The 12,243-nt window shown below is 36.5% G+C and overlaps 1 protein-coding gene across 5 annotated transcripts in view; it reads left to right on the top strand.

The window, feature by feature from the left end:
• Positions 1-12,243, top strand: part of HOMER3 (homer scaffold protein 3) — a 74,464-nt gene that overhangs the window by 39,322 nt on the left and 22,899 nt on the right. For all 5 annotated transcript variants that reach the window (XM_072404632.1, XM_072404634.1, XM_072404633.1 and 2 more), the window contains one exon: positions 4,678-4,799. In XM_072404632.1, coding sequence (XP_072260733.1) covers positions 4,678-4,799 — 122 coding nt within the window. The remainder of the gene's footprint in view (positions 1-4,677; positions 4,800-12,243) is intronic.

Consider the following 12,243-nt stretch of genomic DNA (forward strand, 5'->3'; position numbering starts at 1 on the left):
GCCATTCAAGAATAGCTGGATTTGAGCAGACAGTATGTCTCTGAACACCTCAGAATTCATTCGGCTGCTTCTGGGCAGCCATGCACGCCCAAGCCATCACACTGCCTCCGCCATGTTTTACAGATGATGTGCTATGCTTTGGATCATGAGCTGTTCCACGCCTGCTCCATACTTTTTTCTTGCCATCATTCTGCTAAAGGTTGATCTTGGATTCATCTGTCCAAAAAATGTTTTTCCAGAACTGTGCTGGCTTTTTTAGATGTTTTTGAGCAAAGTCCAATCTAGCCTTTCTATTCTCGAGGCTTATGAGTGGCTTGCACCTTGCAGTGCACCCTCTTTATTTACTTACATGCAGACTTCTCTTTATGGTACTTGGATATCGATACACCTACTTCCTGGAGAGCGTTGTTCACTTGGTTGGCTGTTGTGAAGGGGTTTCTCTTCACCATGGAAATGATTCTGCGATCATCCACCACTGTTGTCTTCTGTGGACGTCCAGGTGTTTTGGCGTTGCTGAGTTCACCAGTGCTTTGTTTCTTTCTCATGATGTACCAAACTGCAGATTTTGCCACTACTAATATTGTAGCAATTTCTCAGATGGGTTTTTCTATTTTTGCAGCTTAAGGATGGCTTGTTTCACCTGCATGCAAAACACAGCAAAATCTTTCACACACAAGCACCCCTCCCCCCCCTCAAATCAACTCCAGGCCTTTTATCTGCTTAATTGGTAATGACAGTAATAATTTGTAATGGTGTTGCCCACACCAGCCCATGAAATAGCCGTTCAGTCAATTGTTCAATTACTTTTGAGCCCCTGAAATTAGGTGATTGTGTGAAAAAAAGGCTTTAGTTCCTCACATTTTTATGCTATCTTTTTGCTCAACCCACTGAATTAAAGCTGAAAGTCTGCAGTTTAACTGCATCTGAGTTGTTTCATTTAAAATTAATTGTAATTAATTGTACAGAACCAAAATTAGAAAAAAATTGTCTCTGTCCAAATATTTATGGACCTAACTGTGTGTGTGTGTGTGCGCGCGCGCGCCAAGTACCATGTCATCATAGAACAATATAGAGAAAGAACCACTTACCTATGTTGCATTTGCCTGGAACATGTTTTAAAAAATTACTAGCAAATTAAACCACTGGTTTCATGACCAAAAAAAAAAAAAAAAAAACATCCTAGGAGGATAAAAGGTAAAACAAAACCAAAGAGTGGTTAAACACATCATTAAGCACTGAAAACCTTCCCATCTCAAAAAGAATGTAATAGTATACTGAATATAATATAATAGTATCCCCCTGGACTCCAAATTATTTAAAATGATTTCTTATTAAACTTTGGCTTAATTTACATGGGCTCCAGTTTGTAAACAATAATGTGTACAGCATGCTTTAGAAAGCTGAGAATTTTTCTTTTGAACCATTCCTCAGTTCCAGTTTGGAAACAAATACAGATAAAAATGGGTTTACTAGTGCTGACGCTAGCAGCTTGTCTAAAGCCACGTTCAACTTTTCTATTACAATCTGTATTGAACACACCCAAATTTAAATGAAAAGCACAGCTAAACCCACAATAAAGCAAGACAGATTTTATTAACAATCAGGTTGATACATGAATAAAAAATTGGTGGGGAAAATACCTGTTTTATCATCCAAATGTGCTTCTACCCACTGTTACATAAGAAATTGCCCGCTGGGTCTTCTGTTCTGTTTCTCCTTTTTCTCCTTTGTAAATGCTGCAATCTACCTTTGGCTCCAGGTTCTACTGAGAACAACAGGAGCTGGGTCTACCTTTGATTGTTTATATAGCAAAACAGAAGCCAAGATGCAGCAGGCCATGGTAGGTATATCAATGTAATGGCAAGTCCCAGATAGGGAGTACTAATAAAATCTAAAAAGGTTGGGGAGAAATGGATATATGTACTTTACTTTATAAGTGCAGTCATCCCTTAAAGTTTTGTATTCAGAATGTTGCTTAAAGCTTTGCAACAATTTGCTGTACACATTGTTCTTATCCAAGCTGAAGGGCATCTTTGCAAGTCCTTTAGGCTTCAAAAACACTGTTTGAAGCCGACTGCAAGTTTCAAATGCTTTGCATAACATTGATGTACATGCTCCGCTGTTTAAACTAGTGATTACAAGCTGAACCTGTGTGAATCAAGCAGTAAGTCAGCTTCATAAACATGTATTGCCACAAAGGTTTATTTGCACCAGGATAGCAAAATTTAACCGAAGACCTATTTGCCATGTACTGCATTTGTTCTGTTTTGTATAATGCAAAGTTTTTTTTATTCAAGACAAGACATTTTGGTTCAGGTTTCAGTTTATTCTTACAATCTTTTGTATATTGAAATACAAAAATGGCTACATTTTATTTGCTCTAGGATGTGAACTGTAGCCAGTAAAAAAAACAAAAAAAAACAGTTTGTGTTACAGTAAATTCAGAACACATGTAACATCTCTCAGGTTATGAAATAACATATTTCATGGTTTTCTTGGACTGAGATGTCACTTTCCTTCAGAAAAGTCAGCATGATTTTACAGTGTAAAATGGAGGGGGGTGCTCAACTCATCTTCTACATATTTAAGTACACGGACTAATCAATTTCTCACAGCTTGGCCTGTCAATCCCTCTCCTTGATTTCCTTGGCTCAGCTGTGAGGTCCATGTGAATCTCCTAATTTAGCCTCTCTATGACTTGCAGCCCCTTGCTGGTGCACACACCGGGTTAACTGAGGCTATTTCCATCGCAGAGTTTTAACGCTTTCTGTTCCTGATACTGGCTACATGTTTTGATTGCATATCATGTATTAATGTATGCTGACTTCACAGTGTTTTTTTACCCTTTTTATATATTTTTAATTCAGAAATAGATGTGTCTTGACATTTTTAAATTAAGAATATCACATATCACGAAAAGGAAGTGATAGAAGTATCCATGTCACATTTGCATTCAGGAATGATCATTGTTAGTGGGCGTGATAGAGAAATAATTATTTTTAACAAATATGAAATGCTTTCTTCTAAACTTCTTGCTAGGCTGCAGAATTTGTCCTCATCCCTCTATTTGCATTCAGTGTCACGAGCTTTAACTTTGAGTTTCCATGCAAACGAATAGGAAGCAAATGAACCAAAAGATGCAATAAAGGTTCATTCACTTCAATACGTTATTGCACTAATACTTGACCTGCGGCTTTTATCATAGTCTGACTGCATGAAATCCAAAGCTGACCACAATGTTTTTCCACTCTTGTGTTGCTGTTAGTGTTGGTTTATTATCAGATAATAAATAGGTGCTTTTAAAACTACATAGTTTGTTAAATATAATTAGTTCTGCTTTTTTTATTATATAAAGGTTCCTACTGAAGGACTGTAAAATACTTTATCTTTGTTTTTTTATCATACATTTTACTGTAATTTAGCATGCTTCACCACACTAAAAATGTGCCTGAAATGCAGTAAAACATAAAATATTGTTGGTGGTTAGTGTTCAGCACAGCCCGTTTCATCAGTGGTCAGTGTATTGTCCCTGTTATATTAGTAGTGAGTGAAGAAGGCCCCACACCACATTAGTGGTTTATTCACAACAGCCCCTGTTACATTTGTGATCAGTGAAGTGTCCAAAAGTAAAACAAGATGGAGACTTGGTGATGCTTGGTAGAACTTTAACACGCACTTGCCTCTTGTCACTCCAGGCTTTTCATAAAAGCCTCTTGAACTGGTGTGGTGATAGTTCTGCCCTGGGGCTCATGTTATGAGAAATAGGATCCACCAGTATTCTGTCATATTCTTCTTTTTTCAGATTCACAATTTAAACACTCCTTCAAAAAATGTTGGGATTAGCTTAGAGAGAATTGTAGATGACCTGTAAGTTTTTTTTTTTTATATCTGTGTTCCTATTGGGGCATTTCTACTGTTTTCTTTCTGAAGAATCCTGACTTTGGGCACCTTGGGGACAGACAAAAAGTAAGATTCTAACCCTTTCCCACTGTACTTTAAAACTTAACTCTGGAAATGAATGAAAAGAACCTTTGCAGTGGGTTTCTCCCCATCCAAGGGCTAAATGTCAAGGTAACATAACAAAATGATTATAGTTGCCATCTTCCTTGCTCCCTAAAGACTTCCCCTCAGCTGCACAGCTGGTCCTGTTCACTTCACGCTTTGTTGATCCCAGACATTCTGTTGTTCTATTGTACAGTGCAGGACCAGCAGTCCTGCTTTTGAAGTGGAGACAATAAGATAGAGGAGTGCCAGCTGTTGGAGGACCTAAGAATAATGTAAGCAGAGTAATAAGTAAGAAGCTGCTTTTTTCCCCTAGATGAAAACAGCCCTACTTAAAAAGTCATTTTTTTTACCTGGAACTCAGCTGTAGAAATAAAGCTGACCGAACCTGTGCCATCAAAAAAATGTTTATAGTTATCAAGGCTGAAGTGAAGAATATATGTAAGAATTGAACAATGAATGCCTTAACCCAATGCACAACACTTGCTCACAGTAGCAAGAGATTAAGATTGTAGTTTAGCCTATCTCAAGAGGAAAATCTAGAATGTAATTTCAGGAAATAATTGTTATACTAAATTCCTGCACTTGTTTATATAGACAATGTGATAGTGGAGAATATTTTTTATTGTTGTTGATTAGTTAAATTTCAAATTCCCTTTTGTAATTTCTCTGCAGATTGTACCTTCTCCCATCATTAGTGCCAATGGACCAGGAGATGAGAAGTTGTTTAGAAGCCAAAGTGCAGAAATGGAATTTAGCACAGAGAGAGAACGGGTGAAGAAGATGCTATCAGAGGGGTAAATAAAAACAATTTACTGATCTTTCATTTCATATTTTAGTGGAAGGAAAGGTGACTCAATTGATTAAAGAATGTTTAAATAAGTGTATGAAAGTATGGGGTTTCTGTAGTCAAACTCCAAAACCATGAAATGCTTTTTGCACATTGGGTTAGAAACATTACAGCAGTGTCAATCTTGTTCTGACTTTGGCTGAGACTTTTTTCTCACTTATCAGGTGACTGTGCAACCCTATGATATTTAGTGTATATGAACGTAGTTCAGGAAAGAAGAGGACGGAGAAAGTATAGTAGCATGTTCATCAGTGTATGCCAAGTCTGTATGCGCAGTAACATTTGAAACGATTAAAGGGAAAGAGAGGCGTTTTTGGCATAATCAGTATACAAGTTTACTTATAATTCGTACAAATACAAACTATTTCATTGTGCAATGATTCTGCAGGACAGAGAATCCATCATATACTTCTGCTAGATGTGGAGATGTCCAAAATTTCATAAATGTAAAATGTCTCGCCCCGACAGGTTTCGCCTATTTTAGCTTTCTCAGGGGTATATGGAGACTTGGATAGCAGAGCTATAAGTGTCAAAAAGTAATAAAAACATCTATTATGTATTGTATAATAAAGCAAAAATTATCAAATTAAAAAAGCAGTGGACTCATTATTCAATTTAGATAATAAATACAGTTATATATTGTAACTGATATAATGATATACAGTTAGGTCCATAAATATTTGGGCAGAGACAACTTTTTCTAATTTTGGTTCTGTACATTACCACAATTAATTTTAAATGAAACAACTCAGGAGCAGTTGAACTGCAGACTTTCAGCTTTAATTCAGTGGGTTGAACAAAAAGATTGCATAAAAATACAAGTAACTAATGCCTTTTTTACACAATCACTTCATTTCAATTGGAATTGGACAATTGACTCAAAGGCTATTTCATGGGCTGGTGTGGGCAATTCCTTCGCTATGTCATTATCAATTAAGCAGAGGTGCTTGTATGTGGAAGATTTTGCTCTGAACAGACAACATGCGGTCAAAGGAGCTCTCCATGCAGGTGAAACAAGCCCCATCTGAGAAATTGCTACAATATTAGGAGTGGCAAAATCTACAGTTTGATAGTGTTGGCTGCATGAAATAGTAGATGTTATCCAATGAGAAAGGGGATGTTAGTACTTAGTTGATCAGTTGAATTAGAATGATCAAAAAACTTACATTCACGGCAATCCAATAGCCAGAGATAGGCTATTTCAAGGTTTTAATCTCCCTGGCGGTCTAAATATGTCAATATTTTTATGCCAAAAGCGGTACATTGTTTTGCATGGAAATTTGTTGTTTAATATTGTAGGTCTGTAATTCTTAGGAATAACTCCCAGATATGATAAAGTTTGAAAAACAAATAATAAATTATAATATAATAAATAATTATAAATAATAATTATAAAAAAGTAATTAAGTAATATAATGTAATTTAAAAATAAATCAAACCAAAAACACTGAAATCTGTCCAAACAAGGGTGCAATAATATTGAATAATTTTAAATTAAATGTCTAATAAACATCCCGGGTATGGTAAATTGTAAAACATGGTACTGCACAAAGTCCAACATCACAATCAGGACAGTAGAACCTGGTTTCCTTTTCGTGTCTTCCGTTCACTGTCATCTCTCTTTGAGTAACAAACCACGCATATCCTTGTAGATGCTGCATTTTTCTTGGTTAATGGGATGTAGTCCGTGTAGATGATGTAGTGCGTGACAGTCGATAACTGTGCACAATATCTAAGTGCCCGTTAATGCCGGCCCCTTGTTTGAGCATCTGATCTGCTCTGATGCCCAGAGCCTGTTCTATAAAGAAATCTTTCTCCGCTGCTAGCAGGTGAGAGCGCAAAGGGGGAGTGCATAAATTTTTAGGAATCACGCCTATTATTAAATAGGGAATGAAAATTAATCACCGGGAACCTCCTATACCACTTTGCACGTGCGCATCCTAATGCGCGGGCACATTACCAACTTATTATTATTTCCCTGTTAGGGGCAGAAGTATTGGCCTGTTCAGGCCTCCTATTCACCACTGCGCGTGCGGTACGAACTCTAATGAGACTTAACTTTTTGTTAGAACAGTCCGCCCGCAGAACACAGTTGCTTTGCTGGCTGGCTGCGGATGCTCTGTTCTTTTGATACACTTTAACATCCCAAGTAAGTAACTCTCCTACTCTCAAGCATACCAACACTGTATATATAATTATCCCGTGTCTCTTACTACAACCTTTCACTATTCTTGACAGCTACGGCCTCAATATATCCTCTCTCTTTACCTAATTGGTGACCTACACTTAACCCTATCCTACAGCTATTACATGGATACTCCAAACATACTATTTTAAATATATCTCAATTGATCTGAGCTTTTTGAGTATTTATTAATATTTCATTTTTAACCTTTAGAACCTTTTTTGCACCAACTAAGTCCATTGTATCACGCTACACTACCTGGATAGGACTTTCCCCAAAACAACAGATATATAGATTAGAATTCTCTTTTCCTGATCATGTAAGTGTCATTATCATAGATGTACAATCCCACAAAAGTTTAAATTAAGAAGCTGTGATATTATCGTGATATAAAAAACTTTTATCCTTTTATCCTTTTTATTGTCTTTTCAGAATAAACATAACCAATTCAAGGGACTTTAATGCCCTTTACCCCTTTGAGCAAAAAGCAAAAACGCTCAATAAGCTCTCCTAAAACCTTGAAATAGCCTATCTGTGGCTATTGGATTCCCGTAATGTGAATGTAAGTTTTATTATTCTAATTAAACTGATCAAACCCCTAATAGTTTTAAGTACTAACATCTCACTTCTCATTTGATATCATCTACTATTTCACGCAGTAAACACTCACAACATCTAAAAATTTATTTCTCAGCACTGATACTACTCTGGGGCCATTGGAAACCAATTTGTAAGTAATTACAGCCCCCTTTTACCTTTTATATACTAATGGGTACGATAACTAATTTCATACCTAACTTTTACATTATTTGAAAACCCTTTTCTATTTTCTATAACATGAATGATGGTAATATGGTATATGGCATTATGTTATATGAAACATAGATTCTCTATGTATATCATTATAACCACTAGGTAGAATCTAAATTGAATAATGAGTCCACTGCTTTTTGATTTTGATCATTTTTGCTTTATTTGCAATACATATTAGATCTTGTTTATTACTTTTTGACACTTATAGCTCTGCTATCCAAGTCTCCATATTCCCCTGAGGAAGCCAAAACTGGCGAAACATGTCAGGACGAGACATTTTACATATTTGAAATTTTGGACATCTCCATATCTAGCAGAATTATATGATGGATTCTCTATCCTGCAGAGTCATTTCACAATTAAATAGTTTGTAATTGTTCATGTTATAAGTCAACTTGTATACTGATAATGCCAAAAAAGCCTCTCTTTCTCTTCAATCATTTCAAATATTCAGTGTATATGGACAACAATCGAAGATGCCCAGGAAAGGGTAATGTGGAAACCAGCAAACCATGCTTGGGGAGCTGAATATAGCAGAGAGTTGATATGGCTTTCCACTTTCAGGTGGACCTTCATATTTATTATTGAATCCATACTAATGTCCATTGTGGATTACTGAAACTCATTAAAGCTGCTCCAGATAGACGGATGGCATTCCAAATCAGCTACAAGGGGAAACTATCTGCAGCCGTAATAAAATTCGGCAAAAAGAAAGAAAGGAAAGAGCCACATCTCTGCCAGGGTTCAGTTTTCTCCCAAAAAGTTTTATAGAGGCAGATTGACACATAGAGCCTGATTTAATAAGCTCTCTGAGACTGGATTGTTGCTTGTTACAATATAGCCACCATCACAACCAACAGTAGGGACATTTTACTACCGTGTTTCCCCGAAAATAAGACCTACCCCGAAAGTAAGCCCTAGCATGCTAATCATGCAAGGGTGAAATATAAGCCCTACCCGAAAAGTAAGCCCTATAGGCTTCTTCGGAGGGTGTGGTCACGTGGTACACGGAGGGATACCAGGAGGAGGAGGAGGAAGGAGGGAGCAGAGAGAGAGCAGGAGATTTCAAAAGCACTGGAGCAAGGGGTGAAGAAATTGCAGGGTTAATTAACCTACAGTACTCTGGTGTGACACTAGCACTAAGAGGTTGGTGGATTCTCTTTTCAATAGGTCCTTGCTGGTGTTTCATTCATTAGCAGCAATGCATATTTATTAATTGATTTTTTTTTTTGCTTTTACTCAGATTTAACATGTAACTCTGAGTCACATGTTAATTGTCAGCACATTTTCTTGTTATGTTGCACTTGTTTGCTTATGAAGCTGTGTTTTTTTTCATTACTCATTTATGTCAATTCTTATTCATGACTTCTTGTATATAACAGAAGAAATCTGTGATTTTGACAGGTCACAGGTAACACAGTGGTATCTTTCTATAGCATTGTAATATTGGTTACAGGTTTTGGTAAATACAGATTTTTGTACATGAATAAATATAGATTTTTTTGTGAGAAAAATAAGACATCCCCTGAAAATAAGCCCTAACTGAGATTTTCAGAGGTAAAATAAATATAAGACACTGTCTTATTTTTGGGGAAACACGGTAGTATATTAAAAAGGTAGGTAACAAAAATATTTTAACCAGATGTGTTATCCCACTGCCCCGTGTAATAATAATGCCCATAAAGCAGCTTTATTGTTTTATACATGACAATTGAATTTTGGAAGCAATGCCATTATCATGCAGATGCTAAAGTGTACACAGTTTCAAACATTTTATTGTTCCTAATCATTATTTGCATCTGAAAAAAGTTCATATTAGAAAATGCATTCATGTTACTATCTCCAATATCAGTGTCTGCTTCCTGGACTAGGATACTGGCCCAAGGTTGATGAAGTGAACGTAGCATGTTTACATAATATGGCCACTTGCCTTTAAAAGTGTCTTCCCCCAGAGATACTGTGGCTGCCATCTTAGTCATCACCCCGTTGCCAATGAAATTCCTTTAATGTTAGTCCTCTAAATTTGAAGTCATAAGCTGTCTTTATTGGCTGGGTAAGGATAAAGTAACTCCTGCACATGTGCATAGAAGTTACTTTTGCCTTCAGTCAGGCATGCTGGGCCTGTACTGTGCTGGGAGCTGTGAATTAGTAGCTCATTGAACAGGTAGAAAATAAATGCTAAACATTTATTGTAAAATAGATATGTAGGGTCATATAAAAAGCTGTTAAGGTTTTTATAAATCCACTTCAGTACCACTTTAAAAGAAACTTGTACTGGGAGAATATATACACTGCATTGCTGACCTTACCTTCTGAAAATGGTACTTGCCTGACTATCATGCATGTAAATCCATTAGCTTCAGTAATTCTGAGCTCTGGCCTTGAACAAGTTTACTGAGTGGCAATTCTGTCTTTACTATCAAAATACTTATTTAGATCAGTGACTCACTACTTCAGATATGGGCTTTCTAGCCAGTGGTATGCTTTAAAAGGTATTTAAACCACCAACAATGAAAAACTTTAATGAATTGTAATCTCCATTTTAGACTTAAGTGTGTGTCATTTTTATAGAACACACCTACCAAAAACTCCAAATACTTGGTGACCCTTCCTTCTAGTGTAATATGTGCTGCAAAGCTTTTTACTTTTTTCTGTTAATGCTAGTCTTGGATTCAGACATGCAGCATTGAAAGACAGCAGGAAGATCATGCAAATGCACAGCAAATCCGTAGAGTCCTACCTGGGCTGGCTGATGTAAGACTTGACATGAAGTAAGCTGCTGATCCCCACTAGCGGTCTCTGCCCTACATCTCAGAGATGGGATACTGTCCTGAATAGTGGTCACATGACCCCTTTTAAAAGATAAGAAAATTTATTAAAAGGTCTTTGGAAATAAATACTTAATCATCTAACTGCATATCTAGGAATGATTTACCCAAGCCCAAGTAAAAATGTGGTATATTGCAGCAGGTGTACTAGCTGAATTGGTTTTCATTTTCCTGCTTTTTTCCTAATTTTCATTTTGGGATCATGTCAATATCAGATTTCCTGTCTAAGGGTGGCAATGTGCACTTACTGTAATCTATGGAAAAGCAACGTTGTCACCCTAAAATAGGCTTCCTAAAATCTGCCCCTATTTTGCATAACATATGAGAGATGGTTCTGTAGTCATCAGAGATACAGGGGAACAATGTTACTGATAAGACACAAGAGTGCACAGGTGAAACATTTCCTGCTTAAATCAATGGGTAGTTTTTACAACAGGTATAACAAAACTCTTTCAATAGAATATTTAAAGGGATTAAATAAAAGTAGTTTGTTGTTAGGGTTTACATTCCCTATTTAGTGAAAAGCACAACCTTCAAAAATACTGTTACTTTATATTTATTTCAGATTTATATTTAGGCAAGTTTGTTACTGATGGGTCTGCTAAAAGTAACTTAAATCTTTTTATCCAGAGAAAATCATGACAATAAAATCATTCTATTTACAAAAGATAAATCTTTATAGTACCCTGCAACCATTTAAAACTGGACATAAATCTGATATTTTGCTATAATATGCATAAATAATATTTAGTATATAGCCAGTAATTTAGTATTAAGTTCTATATGAGTGTTCTCAGTTGTATGTCTCAGGGAAAATTGTAATAGCTTTCCTGGCACAGTACCCAGTAGATATGTGAGGTCTGCGATGGTACAAAGGATAGTTCATCAGACCAATAAATATGTAAGGCGCTTCCATGCCCTATAGGAGAAATTGAACTGTGTCTGAAGCAATTTAAATGCCAAATCCACTTTAGCCAGGAGGAGGCCGAATGCTTCCACAGAGCTGAATTACAGGTTCTGCAGAATTTTCCAAATGATTTAGCATGGACTTTTATACCATTCTATTTGGAGGTTATTGCAATGAAACAGGAAGAATGTCTGGTTATTATTGGTCATTAGTAGAACTTGTCAGTGTTTCAAGAATAGCTTGATCACACAGTATGCACAGACGCACATCTGAATACCTCAGATACAAAGAGCCTGCTTTATCAAGCTGAAATATGTGCTACAGCATGCTAAAAGCTGCACATGACACAATATAATTGCACACTTTAAATAGGAAAAGCTTTGTGTGTTATTTGGGCATTTTATTTTTACCTTACCATTGTAACAACTAATTCACTGGCTAGGTGAAAAAAAATTGTGCAGTTGTGGCACAGTCAGACGGGGTACTGTTTAGATGCTTTCATGAGTCAGGGTTCCCTGCTTTAATCACTACACACAATATTTGTTATATTGTGCCCAGCAATTTGTGTACTCTTCATACTGCTCCTCATTTTAGATCCCCCTACATTTCAAGTGCTGGAGAAAGGAAGGTCCTATGTCAATTGTATGTTAACCCAACT

Source organism: Pyxicephalus adspersus, chromosome 3 (assembly GCF_032062135.1).
Source record: "Pyxicephalus adspersus chromosome 3, UCB_Pads_2.0, whole genome shotgun sequence".
NCBI classification, from domain to species: Eukaryota; Metazoa; Chordata; class Amphibia; order Anura; family Pyxicephalidae; genus Pyxicephalus; species Pyxicephalus adspersus.